At 51.0% G+C, this 14,968-nt stretch overlaps 1 protein-coding gene across 2 annotated transcripts in view; it reads left to right on the plus strand.

Annotated features, from left to right (window-relative positions):
* Positions 1 to 591: 591 nt before the first annotated feature.
* Positions 592 to 14,968, plus strand: part of AFAP1L1 (actin filament associated protein 1 like 1) — a 62,856-nt gene continuing 48,479 nt past the window's right edge. Inside the window, exon 1 of one of the 2 annotated variants that reach the window (XM_058719731.1) lies at positions 592 to 770. In XM_058719731.1, the coding sequence (XP_058575714.1) occupies positions 755 to 770 (16 nt within the window). In that variant the 5' untranslated portion in view covers positions 592 to 754. The remainder of the gene's footprint in view (positions 771 to 14,968) is intronic. The other variant, XM_058719733.1, reaches the window with a different exon arrangement.

The following is a 14,968-nucleotide window of genomic DNA, read 5'->3' on the forward strand; positions in this document are numbered from 1 at the left end:
TCTCAAAAATTGGAAGTATCCCAAGCCTGCCCACCTTTGAATCCTCTCTTGTTTCCCCTTTGCTTCCACGCTCTTCTCTTTGGAGATCTTTAATATTATTATTTCACTCTTCTCTCACACCGTTATTGACAGGGCACCAGCGCAGCGCCCTGTCCACTATCTAGAAGGTGCTCAGGAAAGACCTGTCGACTGGAGGAGATAAACCCCCAAGCCAGGAAATGAGTGGCAGCTGCTGGGAGAGGTTTCGATTGCACCGGGGAGGCGGGGGATGGCGGAGGGGGAGGGGGGTGGGAGTGGGGGGACACTTTGTGACAGTCTAAAGATGGCATGGGCTGGGAGGTGCCAGAGCAAGCCCCCATTTCCCCAGCGGAGTGCGAGCAGAGCGGAACACCGCGTGGTCGCGGCTGGGGTGGGACGCGCGGGCACCGGGGCGTGTGAACCCGGCAGCGGGTGCCCCCCGGGCGCAGCGGGAGGGGCGCGGGGGCGTCGCAAGGCAGGGCGTGGCGCGGGCGTGTGCGGGACCCGGGACACCGGCCGGCCGCCCAGGGGGCGAGGCGTGCTCCGGGTCTATTCCGGGAGCGGCGTGGAGGGGCGGGCGCGCGCGGGCGGGGGCGCCGGGCGGGCATCCTGTCTGGGGGAGGGGACGCGCGGAGGGCGCTCCCGCGGGGCCGGGCTGGAGAGCGCAGCGCTGGCCGCCGCCAGCCCGGCCGGAGCCGCTGCGCCCTGCTCCGCGCGCCCGGGGACGGCCGGCGCCATGGACCGAGCCCGGGGTAAGAGGAGCCGCGGCGCCCGCACTTGCGGCCGCGCGGGGCGGGGAGGGAGAACGGCGATCCGGGAGCCCGCGAGGAAGACGGGGAGGGCGCGGGGTGGGGGCTGACGAGGGGTCGCAGCGGGCGCGCGGCCGGGGGTGGGAGTCCCGAGGCAGGGCGTACAGGTGCCTCTTGCCGCCGGGGCATCCCGGGTGTAGATTAGTCCCTCGCGTCGCGGGGCTGAGTCGCCTCCCGTGTGTTTCATACACTCAGAGTCTTAACTTCATGAAAGAATGCCACCACCACCTCACCCCCCCCCCCCGGGATTCCTGAGGACAGCGAGCTCCTCCCCCCCCCCCCCCCACCAGGCCCCTCCGGAAGAGTGAAATAGGGTTGGCAGGTTACACTCCCAAACACCGGGCCGCGTGAAGTCCCCACCGTGTGCCCCGCGAGACGCCCGGGCGACCTAAGTTTGCAGCTGCCTAGGGCGTGGAGAGAAGGAGGGGCCGGCGTGCGTGTAAGTGTGCGCGTGGGTGTCTCTGACAAGCTGTGTGACCTTAGCCCAATCCCTCTACCTCTCTGGACTAGTGACAAAGTTGGATTGATGATGTCTGCGAGGCCCCTTCTTGCTCCCACGCTTTTGCAGGAGTAGAGTGTGTTTGGTAGAAGTTTCAGAGGTTGGTGAGGGCTTGTGTGAGTTGACATAAATAAGAAAAGAGCAGCACTTGAGGGGGACCCTACTTAAGAAGAGGCCAAAAGGCGCGTGTCTGGAAAGAAGTGGCCTGCTTGGGCATGTGGGCAGGGCCCAGGGCTGGGAATCAGAACACCAGGGTCCTAAACGCTGCCTCTGCCAGCCGGCGAGGTCACAGGTGTGAATGCGCTCGGTAAACTGGCCGGGGCTGTGCCAATTTGAGAAGCGTTGTTATTCTCGTTGCTATTATTATTAATGGAAAATTCCTCTGGCTCCCTGATAATCTCACACCTTTCCTCCATCTGCCGGTTTGCTGTGCTGAAGTCCCCAAGGGGGTCGGGGAGAACAGTGATGAGGGGTGTGGAAGCAGTTAGGGCGCCCGAATCAGGGATGAGCGCATGAGCAGGTTTTGTGATAGGCTGCCTGCTCTCCCAGAGAGGGAAAGCCAGGCTCAAGGAATTTCCAGCGCTCTAGGGGACGTGGCTTCCAGTTCAAGATGCTCCGGACAAGCTCTCCACCCACCTGGTCCCAGCACAAAACACTGCATACACCTTCTCTTTTCGGGCTTGGAAGGGCAGGCAGGAAATGGATGGGGCTTCTGTTTGGCTCTTTGGAGACTGAGGTTGTGATTTGTAAAGCAGTTCTCACCTGTTAACTGACTCCTGGACAAGTGTGCAAAGAGCACCCGCACTCACCAGGAAGGAAAAACAGAGAGAAGCACCTCTAATGTCCCTCAGTCCTCAATTCCCACCCCCGCATCATAAATCTAAAGCAAAGAGCACCCCTGCCCAGGAAAAGTTGTCAAATATCACCCCGCCTGGTCCCCAGTACAAAAATCCAGATCTAGGGGCGCCTGGGTGGCTCAGTCGGTTAAGCGGCCGACTTCGGCTCGGGTCATGATCTCGCGGTCCGTGAGTTCGAGCCCCACGTTGGGCTCTGTGCTGACCGCTCAGAGCCTGGAGCCTGTTTCAGATTCTGTGTCTCCATCTCTCTGACCCTCCCCAGTTCATGCTCTGTCTCTCCCTGTCTCAAAAATAAAAATAAAAACGTTATAAAAAAAAAATGTAATAAAAAAAAAAAATCCAGATCTAGCCTACCCCGGGTTGTAGGAAATGTCCTGTGTCCTCATCAGGCAGACAGAGGGGACGGTAATTCGCTTAGCTTAAAATGCTTAATAACTGACACCTCCTTTAAGAAGGCTGTCTCCAGAGCCCTCTTCCTAGGGAGCCGGACTTCCTTGGACTCTGGTGGTGCTCAGAATGTTCTAGAGCTCTCTCCCATGCTGTTGGCGTTCCCAGCCCACTTTTCTTCTCCTTCACAGCTCTTGTCTCAATGTTCTGTTAACTCTAAGAGTTAGTGTTTGGACTATATGCTTAGTGTCTACCTTCGCTGCCCAAAGGTAAGCTTCTGGAAGGCTGGGAGTGGATCTGTGTGGTCACTCTGCTGACACAGTGCCTGGCACACAGGAGGAGCTCGCTGAGAGTGGTTCAGTACGTTAACTAGAGATACAAAACACACCTGGTAGCGTACCCCACGCTGATTAACTGTAAGGTCGATTTTTTTTTTAATTTTTTTTTAACGTTTTATTTATTTTTGAGACAGAGACAGAGCATGAGTGGGGGAGGGGCAGAGAGAGAGAGAGAGACACAGAATCGGAAGCAGGCTCCAGGCTCCGAGCTTTCAGCCCAGAGCCGGACGCGGGGCTCGAACTCACGGACCGCGAGATCGTGACCTGAGCTGAAGTCGGACGCTTAACCGACTGAGCCACCCAGGCGCCCCTAAGGTCGATTTTTTAAAAAGAATACACAACAGAACAGTTCCTTGTGACTTGCAAAGGCCTTCTCCAACTGTGAGTAAGGTGGTCACGTGGCCGGGGCACGAAAGACCACTAGATCCCAAGTTGTCTACCCTGCTGAGTTGTTACGAACATTGTATGAATTAAAGCAAACTGTGTATGAACTAGAATGTGAAACCTGTGTGCATTTCCAAATGAAAACATGAGACTTCAAAAATCATTCCTGCAGAACTTTCTTGTTGTGCCCCTGTCCCCAGGTGGGTGTGTGCCCTCACTTCTGTTATCAGGGAAGGTTTAAGAAGCATAGGTCTCATTTCAACCCCACACCTGCCATGTGGGGAGTTGGATGTCATGCCCAAGATACTGGGGAGGAAACTACCTTTCAGTATTGATAACAACAGTAACTGAACTCATCGTCAGAAAGCAGGCTGGGCAGGTGTATTAGTTTGCTAGGGTCGCCATGACAAAATATCATAGACCAGATGGCTTAAACACCAAATGTATTTTCTCACTGTTTGGGAGGTTGGGAGTCCAACATCAAGGTGCCGCTCAGGCCGGTTCCTGTGCGGCCTTTCTCACAGGTTTGTAGATGTCCACCTTCTTGCTGTGTCCTCACGTGGCCTCTTCTCTGTGCACATGTGGAGAGAGAGAGCTCTCTGGTGTCTCTTCCTGTCTTATAAGGACATCAGCCCTGTGAGATTAGGGCCCAACGCTTATGACCTCATTTAACCTTAAATACCTCCCTAAAGGCCCTGTCTCCAAATACAGTCACACTGGAGGGTTAGGGCTTCAGCCCATGTATTTCAAGGGGGGTACAGTCCAGTCCAGAGGAGCAAGATGGGGTCACTGACGTTAACTTGCGGTCACTTGCTGCGTGGGGGACAGAGCTGTGTTTGAACCAAAGTCCTGATCTTTTTATTTTTAATTTTTTAAATATTTTATTTATTTTTGAGGGAGAGAGAGAGAGAGAGAGAGCGCATAAGCGGGGAAGGGGCAGAGAGAGGAAGACACAGAATCCCAAGCAGGCTCCAGGCTCTGAGCCGTCAGCACACAGCCCAATGCAGGGCTCAAATTTGTGAACTACGAGATCATGACCTGAGCCAAAGTCAGACGCTTAACTCACTGAGCCACCCAGGTGCCCCAGTGAACCAACGTCTTGATCTTAGGTTTACTCCTGACTACCTCTGCTGTGACAGGTGACCTGCCCAAGCCCTAGAGCAAGGCTTGGACGCCATATCTTCCTGCCCCTTCACACCTCAGCTGTGCTGTTCATATCTTCAACAGCAATTACTGCACCAAAGCTCAGCACCAAAGTCAACCAACTCAGGAATGAAAACAAACCTGGGAATTAGGATTTCTCTTCAGACAGGCTGTGTGTCTTCCCATGAGTAAAGCAAGATTTATACGATGCCAGAACAGACTGAGAAACCACTCAGACTATAATGAAATCCCTTTCGGTAGGATTTCCCAATTCATGAATATCGTACGAAGAGAATAACAGACTAATGGCCGTAAATACCACCTTCTACAAGACAAATTAACTTATCTTCATATGAGGATTAAAAAATACGGAGACTGATAATACCTATTTCTTGGAGTTGTTGTAAATATTAATTGCATGGAAGGTTCTTCAAACAATGCCTCGCATGTGGGACCCACTCAACCAATACTATTGTGATTACTGTCTTTTCTTACCAGACTCCACATAATAAAATCGCTTTGTAAAGCTTCACTTGGCCCTCCCCCTAGCTGGTCTGACTCTGATGACAGCTTTTGAGTCCCTGCTCTGTTTTAAGGACTGAGCTAGACAGCTTCGTGTACAACTCCCAGACAGGGTCCGTGTCATAATCTTCTCTGTATTCTGGAGCTCCTTTGTGGAGCGTGTCTCTTGCAAATCCATCTCTGACCTTCGCTAACCGGACCACTGTCCAACTGACCTCTCTGAGTGGCTGAGAAAATACTGATACGTATGCCAACCTGTCCATTTTGTCTTATTTATCCTATTTACTCATGCCTACTGACTGGTTGTGTCTTCACAGTTTTGCTTCTGCGAACCCTCTAGTCTTCTCAAGCCATCCTCCCCTTAAAGGCTTGGGTCTACATTGTTCCTGATTTTGTAATATGCCTTCTTAATGTCCAAGGTTCTGTCTGATCCGCCCACCTCGTGTGAAGCAACCGAATTCCCCAAGATTACTTTCCTTTCTACTTCACCACTCGGGCTTTTTCAACTAGTTGAATTCAACCCAAGATGGGAGTTTCGTTTGCAGCCTGTATTCCTTGGGAGACCATCTTATCTGCCGGCCAACTCAAGAAATAATCTGAAACTCTGCTTTTCGTTAAATGAGATTGTTGTTGTTCAGGAGACGATAGAGGCACCCATTCTAACTATTGCACCTCTGTTGGACCAGCTTTGAGAGCCATGTGAGGGAAGCCCCATCTTCCCTATCCACAGCTTCCAGGGGCCAAGCAACCTGTAGCTCCTCCTATTGGCTCGTCACACAACCTCCACCACCAAGGCCGTGAATTCCCATGCGGACATACCTCTTCCCCAACGTCCAAGTTCATTCTTGACTCCTTCTATCCATTACTGCCCTTCTGAAAGAAATACTCAAGCATATTCATATTTTCCATCCAAATATGTTTGTGGACATCGCCCTGGTCAGCCTAGAGGCTCAGGAAACCGGAATGGTTCAGAGAATGGATAAATGTGGGTTTGAGTTTTGACTGGAACTTTCTGGCTATATGGTCTTGTATGAATTGGATCAATTAATTTCTCTGAACTTCAGTTTTATTTCATTCGCAGCGTCATGGGGAAAGGTAATACGGGAAAGCTAGCTCTTAGGAAATCGTCAGTAGTGCTAGCTGTTATATTTATCATATACAGCTACTTGGATTTCAGCCACTCTCTGCAGTGGCCGCATGTGGCCATATGGGGCCATGAGATTTGAACTTACCCTCTTCCCCACTGAGGCTTCTTCTGCTGTCCCTCGTCACTGCTTCCACTTTCTTATCCCGCTCAGCCTCCATGGCTTTTGGCGTCTCCACTTTTTGCCGAGGTTTTTTTCTGCCTCTCCCTCAAATATCAGTTTCAAACCCCACTTCTCACATGGGTGAGAACCCTGCCAAGTAAGTTCCTCCCTTCCCAACCCCTGCCAGAAGCCTATCATTACTCCATTCTGATCTTTGGTTGGGAAAAAACAATCCTGTGTTTGGATACTGTCAGCTTCTCTTACCTTTCTTACCCTTCTAAAAGAAATACGCAACTGGATAAAAAAGTAAAGCCCCCGCGCACGTTCTCTCTCTCTCTCTCTCTCTCTCTCTCTCTCTCTCTCTCTCTCCCCCCTAAGCATTTTCCTCCTTCCTTTTCTGGCCAAACTTCTCAAGTACACAGTCCGTACATCAGCCTCCTGCTCCTTCCCCCACACTCCTTCCTGCATTCTCCCTTCCAGTCACACCTTCTGCAGAAAGCCTGTTCTTCGGGGTCACGAATGGTTCCATTTTGTCGCATCCGTCACCTCTCCCAAGCCCCATCTCCTGGATCTCTCTGTACCGCTATGGGCCCTCCACTCCTCTAACTGTATTCTGCTACTTGGCAGAGATGGGGAAAGCGTGGATTTGGGGATCAAATAAGTCTAGGTTAAATAACCACTGCTCCATCCCTCCCAGAAGTCTTTCCCTCCTCCCCTCCTGCCCCCTAGTCCCACTGTTATCAGAGCTTCTCCCGCCCCAAGGCAAATTGCCTGGCTAAGTCTGGTCCCCGAAGTCTGTAAAGCAGGAGGAAGGGCATCCAGAGTTGGGAAACTGGACTGTGGTAATATCTGCCCAGCGCCCAGTGCCTGGCCCGTGGTAGGTGCCTACTGATTGTCATTTTCCACCTTCCCCTCTCGATCGCTTGCTTTTTTCTTGTTTTGTGTCTCTTGCCCCTCTCTGCCCACCACCTCAGCCCTCTCTCTGCACTCCTTCTGTAGGGAACCAAGCCGCTTTGAGGGGGGACTCTCAGTGTCTATCTTCAGCCATGAGATGGGCTCCATTCCTGCCTTACCTCCTGCCTGTGGCACATTTCCATTCGGAGGTCAACTCAAACTCCGAGTGACCCAATTCTGAACTCCTCTTATTTGAATCAGATCACCCTTCCTGTTTCTCTTTTTCTGCTAACAACACAGCCACGTGAGGAGCTATTGAAGGAAATGGGGCTGTTTGTGAACGAGACTAAATTTGAAAAGGGGACATGGGATCAGTCCTGTAGAACGGATAATAGACTCTCCAGAAGGCTGTACAAGAGAATTACACAGAGGCTGATTTAGGCTTGATCTAGGAGAAGCATCCAAATGAAAAGAACTATTCAGTACTAGAATTGGAGATGCCCAGGGACATAATGAAGCAGAGGTTGAATGGCCACCGATCAGGGAACCACAGAATGGCTCCTATGGGGACCACCGTAGCATATAGGTTAAGAACAACTGTCACTAAGGGCGCCTGGGTGACTCAGTTGGTTAAGTGGCCGACTCTGGCTCAGTTAGAATCGGTGACTCTATTGTCTCCTGAACATGATCTCACCATTCGTGGGTTCAAGCCCCACATCGGGCTCTGTGCTGATGGCTCAGAGCCTGGAGCCTGCTTCCGATTCTGTGTCTCCCTCTCTCTCTGCCTCTCCCCTGTTCACACTCTGTCCCTGTTTCTCAAAAATAAATGAATGTTAAGAGGCACCTGGGTGGCCCAGTCGGTTAAGCATCTGACTTCAGCTCAGGACACGATCTCATGGTTTATGAGCTCGAGCCCCACATCGGGCTCTGTGGTGACAGCTCAGAGCCTGGAGCCTGCTTCCCATTCTGTTGTCTCCTTCTCTCTCTGCCCCTCCCCCACTTGTGCTCTGTCTCTCTCTATCACAAATAAATAAAATGTAAAAAAAAAAACAAATTTTAACTATAGATTTGATGCTGTCTTGCTGCGGGGCCCCCTGACACCAGCCTTTGTACCTCCACCTGGCTCATCGTGTGCATCCTGTGCAGTATTCCTCAAGGCAGCCTATCCCAATCCCCCCAAGCCACATCTCCCTTCTGTAGGTGCCCCTGGCACCCCGCACTTCATTCGCATTCGTTGCTATTCTCACCATTATAATCGGTTGGGGGATTGAATTAGCCGTTAATGTGAGCCCTGTGAGGAGGAGGCCCTCCTTACCTTTGTTCCCAGCTCTTTCCCTAGCACCTAGTATAATTTGGCACGTAGCAGATGCTCAAAAAAACGTCTGTGGAGATGATGAACAAGTGAAAGAAAAAAACACAAAATCCACAGAGTGGAAGTTGGACATGGCCGCCTTCGGCTCCAGGATTCTCCATTAAAGTGACTGTCATTTTCGGGATGCAGAAACATAGACTTCATCGTCATTCATTGTTTCCTTTGCTTTCATCCTTCACCCAATAAGACCTTAAATCCTGTTGACTATTATTGAAAAATGTCTCTTGGATGGCTTCTCTCCTCTATCCTATGGGAGCTTCCTCTTTCTGCTCTCACCTTCTCCAGACTGCCCTAAGGACCACTCTCTATTTGCCTGTTTGACTCCAGTTGGACTCACAGTCCTCTCCTCTGGAGCCTCCTGAACATATGCCCCCCCCAGAGGTCTGATGGGTGAGTCTGGAGTGAGGTTTGGGTGCGTGTGCTTTTTGCAAAGCTCCCAGGTGAGTCTGATGTGCTCACGGTTATCAGCAGTGCACTCCTTTTATCATGACCCTTGACCTTGCTCAGACACCTGCCAGGATTCCCTGTTGCTGTCGGGGGCACTGCCTTTCACACTTTTCAGCCAAGTGGCACGGCAGGGTCTGGATCTTTGGCCCAAAGTAGCCTTCTGAAATGTCTCGTTTTATCTTTAACAAGCCAAGCAATTTTTCTATCGCAGTCCACAATATATCTGAACACACTGCCCCCTCCCCCCACCCAAAATCTTGGCACAACGAACCTCTAAAGATGCCGATGCTTATCTCGGGGCTTCTCCTTCCCTACCGCACCCTGAACCGTCCGTCTCTTCTGTGGCTTCTCGCAACTCTGGCAAAAGCCCTGTGAAGTAGACAGCTGAGACATCTCCCCACCGGACAGATGCAAAAACTGAGCTTCGGAAAGATGTCCCTGCTATTACCCCTCCCTGAAAGAGACCAGCTCAGCCTCACCCACCTGTGAAAACATCCCTGCCACATTCCGCCTTCTACCTCCTCTCTGACTTGGGGTTACCCCTACCCTCCTCAGTCTTGGCTTTTAGAAGATTAGACTACAATAACTCAAATGCCTCTCCTATGTATATATGAGTCCTGTGGTCTGAGACCGTCTTGTCTTCTCGTTTCCAATGTCTCACACACAGCAGATGTTCTGTAATAACAGCCAACTGAGCGCTCACCAGGAGTCAGGCAGTCTCCATTTGTTTCTTTCTTTTTTTAAAAAAATTTTTAAAAAAATGTTTATTTATTTTTGAGAGAGAGAGAGTATGAGCAGGGGAGGGGCAGAGAGATTGAGAGGGAGACACAGAATCTGAAGCAGGTTCCAGGCTCTGAGCTGTCAGCACAGAGCCCGATGCAGGGCTCAAATCCTCGAAGTGAGAGATCCTGACCTGAGCCGTGGTGGGATATTTAACTGACTGAGCCACCCAGGCCGCCCCGACAGTCTACATTTGTATGTGAGATCCTTTAATCCTCACACGATCATGACATCCATGCATTTTAGCCTTCCTGTGCATAAAATATGCCCTTTGTTTTATTGAGGGGGAGGGGGGAATTCCATCCCAAACCACTGCCTCCAGCTATGAGTGAAGAGCATACAGTGTGTGGCTTTTCTCTTCTAAAATCCCAGCTGGGGCAGGTATATGAATTATAAAACTGTGAATATGCTTTTGTATTAAAAGTTTATGCCAAGATCTAGTTCTGCAGTAGGCCAGTAAGTACATTCCCCGTGAAGGAATGTGGCTCATGTGGCTCGTGTCAGTGTATGAATGCGTAGATAACTTTTGATGTATTTGTGATGCTTACCTTTTTTGAGCCCCCACCCCCACAAGGGAATTCAGTGGGAATATTTATCGTGATTTTGCCCTCTGTTGCATTTTAAAGTTGTTTCCTGTAATTTACTTGCAGTAGATAACTGAATTTTGTGGTGTATCTATTTCCTTAGTATCCCTGTTTTACAGCTGAAGAAACTGGGGCTAAGAAAGGTCCAATATATTTACACAGCCCCACCCACCTCCAAACCTGTTTGGTTTTTTTTCACCAAATGCTGGAGGGTCATCTCCAAGTCAGTTATAAGAAGGACTGGCTAGATAAACCACGAGGACTTACTAGGTAAAGATTTCAAGGTGGAGACAGAGAGGGTGGCGGGAAGCAGGGGAGGGAAAGGGGACACCGTCCGCCAATGAGTGCTATGGCCAAGCAGCTGGCATGAGATTTGATTTCGGAGCCTTTACTCTCCTCCCACTGTGGTCCTCAGAGTTCTGGTGTTTAGAATTCGAGAAGCTCTCAGCCCCCCGGAAAGAACCAAGAGGGCCCAGGCAGGCCTTGTCGTCCATCTAAAATTCCATTTGGGGAATCCCAGCCTCGCCCCAAGTGAGAGTGGAGGTTCAGAGCTGGCCAGGCGTGATTCTTGTCCCTGGTGCAGCTGTCAGGCCGCCAGGCTGCAGCAGGGGCAGAAGGCGGCACCACATAGCAGTCATTCCAGCTGTGGGGAATTTATCGACAGCGTGCCCTGCAGGAGGCAGGCTCAGGGGCTTTTTATAGCCCTCCAAGAACCTGGGGAAAACTGATCTCTTGAGAGAGAGAAGTGGGGCACGTGTCTTTTCCGGGCACCGCGCCCTCAAACGTGTAGCCCCAGATGCCCACAGTTCAAATTAGGCAAAGAATCATGGCTAATTGAGCAGCGTGGATCAGTAGGAGCGCGCCCACTGTCCAGGAGACAGAGATCCCAAGCAAACCCGGCTCCCAGAATCCCCTGCATGGGCTTCCGTCTCTCCACCTGTCAGGTCAAAGTATTATAATGCGGGGATCTGCCCACCTCCCCTGTGGACCGAACCCAGCCCGCCGCCTCCTTTTGTACATAAAGTTTTATTGGAACACAGACACAGCCATTCCTTATGTATTGTCTATGGCAGCTTTCTCACCAGAGGACCAGAGTTGAGTAGTTGTAACAGAGACCATATGTGGCCTGCAAAGTCTAAAATATGAACTCTTTGGTCCTTTATAGAAAAAGTTTGCCAACCCTTGGATTAGACTATAGAGTTTGGGAGTATCTCCCTGGAGCACGGTGGTAAAAAGGATTCTAAGGGTGTCCAGACTAAGAAATGAAGCTCTATCCTTTAGACCATACAAGAGTATGTATTTAAGACCAGTGTTGGAAGGGCCCAGAATGCCATTTACTCACGTGGCATTAGTCCCAGAATCCTTTCGCAAACAAGATCTTAAGCAATGTAGCTGATCAGGTTGAGGTAGGAATGAGAACAGAGTTCATTCCATCCCCCGCCCCCGCCAATCCCAAGGAAGCTATGCAGTTCCCGTAACTCCATTAGGAAAGCACTTGAAAATTACCTATCTAATCCTATGTGTCTTGTTTCACAGCTAGGGAAACCGAGGTTCAAGGGGCAGCATCTTGCCTAAGGGCATACGATGGACCCCCCAGGTTGGCTTCCCATGGAGCTACTAACGTGGTTGTGAGGTAGTCACAGAGCACAGACATAATCGCTGCTGGGGAGAAAACATGGTGATTGGCTTTGGGGGCCGCCATTAGTGTGGGGGTGGCCATGACATGCCCTCTCTGACCAGCAGCCCGCAAGGCTAAACAGGGCCATAACGTGGCCAGGATACATTGCTAATACCCACCGTGCTTCGCAGTGCTTAAGCAAGGCTTGGGAGTTTTTTTCTGAGAACACAAGAGCCAAAAAAACCACAGTGAAATTTGAATGGGATTATATTTTTAAAAAACAACATTTATTGATATGGAAACACATTTTTAAAAAATCAGAACCTATCCTACAGTCGATATATCAATTAGTTACTTTTCTGTTTGTTCCCCACCCCCCAAAGCTGTTATTCAACAGATAAAACGTCTTTAAATCAGCGCCCTCTTAGAATGGAGAAATTATGATAATTTATGCTGCAGCTTTCTTTTGAAGATGGAATCAGATTTATTCATTTGTAGAATAAATATTTATTCTTCCTGCCCATTCTTGTTGAAGGGTTTGCTGAGAGCAGACGCAGCTGATATGAAACCAAGGGGAAGGTTTTTTTTAGCTCCACTTGGATCCGGAAGAAAACTGATCTAGGAGTGTGCCGAGAAGCCAGAGAGACCGATCAGGTTACAGAGGGGGAGCTCAGGGTCCTTGCACCCCAGAGTCTCCTAGCAAAGCAGAGAAAGTAAGACTTGGTCACCAGTGCCCGTGACGTGAGGTCCTATCTGCTCCTTGTCCATCAGAGAATACAGTAAAGGACCAGAGGGCTCGTGGACCACTTTCTAGCCAGGAACCTCAGAAGCATGGAGGGAGGCAATGCCAGAGTGGAAAGAAGAAAGGCCCAGAAGTGTGCTCAGGGTGCAATGGGGTGGGCTTGCCTACAGCCTAGAGAAGCAGGTGGACGTTAAACGGAGCCTCGGTCCTCAGATAGAGTAGGGCTTTTTCCTCCAGGTCCCCAGCGGGCTGTGTCCCAGTCCCCAGTCCCCGAGAGGCTGGTTGCTCAGATTTGTAACTAATAATAGAGGCAGCATAATATGGGAGCTGGGTGAGCCCTGGCTGTGGTGTCAGATTGCCTGGGCTTTGAATCCTGGCTCTACTCATCCATTTAATCCCCCGAGTCTCAGTTTCAACCAAAAATGGCGATAACAATCACCTGTCTCCCTGTGGGGATAATTGGATTCCTGCAAGGAAAGCACTCAGCATATAGGAAGCATTCAATTAAAAAAAAAAAAACAAAACGAATACTTAAAATACAGGTTTGTAAATGATCGCCTTAATGAATTCGAATGGAATCCAAGTTCCCTCTGTACCGCTTTCCCTCTGGCTCCTGGCTTCTGGCCTGCCCATCCTGGGAAAGGACAGAATGACAGAGTTATTGGGGGTAAGCCACAGGGAGGCATGAAAGCACGTGAAGGTCTATCATCATCCGTGTCACAAAGGAAACTGGCGTCAGGGCCCCGGGGAGCTATTGACTGGTTGTGAGCAGAAGGGGGGATGATGTAAGTGTTGCGGCTGGGGGAAATGATTAGAGCCAGCAGTGAACTCGTGAGACAGTCAGAAGGGAGAAACTGGAAAGAGGTGACCAGTTAGGAGCTGTTCGTGAGCAGTGTAACATCAACTCACCTTCGTGTCTAAGTTAAGAACAGGGGAATATAAAACTTCAGACTCTACCCATTTTCAAAGAGAGTTTAATTGTATAGACTCGGCCTCCTGTGGGAGCAGAGGAGATGTTTGTCTGGGGCTCTCCACGATTCAAGACACCTATCCCCAAGACCTTCTACTGTCATTTTCTTGGAGCCTCACCCCAGCCCTGGAGGCAGGAATCATCCCAAGGGTCTTCCAGAGCCTGCCCCAGGGTGGCTGGGCTCCCTGTGGACTGGAGTCCTGGGCGCCTGGTCGGTATCCAATCCAGGGCTGGCACTGGGAGGCTTCTGCAGGCAGGGGAAGGGAGGGAGGAGGAGAGGCTGGGCCACAGTCCGGGTAAGCATTGTAGGCCCGACCTTAGCCCCCCACCTAGAATGGGTGGGCTAAGCCCCGGGTGGTGTTCGCATCCCGTGATTGCTAACAACACCGGTAGTAATAACCAACCTTTACAGAAGGACTCGGGTGCTGGTATAGTTTCATCCCTCCATATACTACCTCTCTTTGTGCTTACCACCACCTCTGAGGGGAGCACTCTCATCATCTCTGTGTCACAGAGGAGAAGCCTAAGGTGACACCACCTGCTTGGGGCCACTAGGCTAGGGAAGGCAAATCCCAGGTTTGCCTCCAGGTATCTCTCACCCCATTTGCCCAATGCCTCGACTCCCCGACTCCCCACCTCCCCACTGTACTGGCCCTTTCCCCGCTTTCCTGCCACAGGGCTGTCCCGGGGGGCTCAGCCCCTCTTGGAAGGGACATCTGCCTCTCTTCTTAGTTGAGATTTCCAAAAGTTCTACACAGTGAACCTGATAGTGTCGTCTTGGAGCCCCCACCCACGGGTCCAAGTCTGCCACACAGTGCCCCCGGTGCCCCAAGGAACAAGTTGGCTCCACTCCCCCACCCCTTGAGTCCTTCTGCTCTTGGAGACCGTTGTCAGAGCAGGCTTTAAAGCCTTCTCCCTAGTCTTTGGTCCTTCTCTGAATTCTGGGCTGTCACTTAATGTGTCCCCAGTGCACCTGCTGTGTACCCGCTGCTGTGCTGGGCACTGGGCAACAGTGGCCCTGTCTCTCCCCTCACGGTTCACAGTTTAATGCAGAAGGGTCCTGAACACGTCACCTGCTCTGGAGGGTGTAACAGGATGGCCTCACCTGTCCAGGAAAGCAGGACAGACCCCTTGGAGGAAGGGGCAGCTGCACCAACCCTCAAAAGATGAGTGGGCACCGTCTGGAGAGTGGGAGAGATTTTAAATAACAATAAGTCAACTCGGGATATAGCAGGAGTGGCTGTGAGCCACTGGATGCCACTCCACTGGATCCACACAGCAACCCTGTAAGGGGTGGGTATTATCACGATTGCCATTTTGCAGATGAGGACGCACAGAGAAGTTAAGTAACTTGCCC

The sequence above is a fragment of the Neofelis nebulosa genome, chromosome 1 (assembly GCF_028018385.1).
Source record: "Neofelis nebulosa isolate mNeoNeb1 chromosome 1, mNeoNeb1.pri, whole genome shotgun sequence".
NCBI classification, from domain to species: domain Eukaryota; kingdom Metazoa; phylum Chordata; class Mammalia; order Carnivora; family Felidae; genus Neofelis; species Neofelis nebulosa.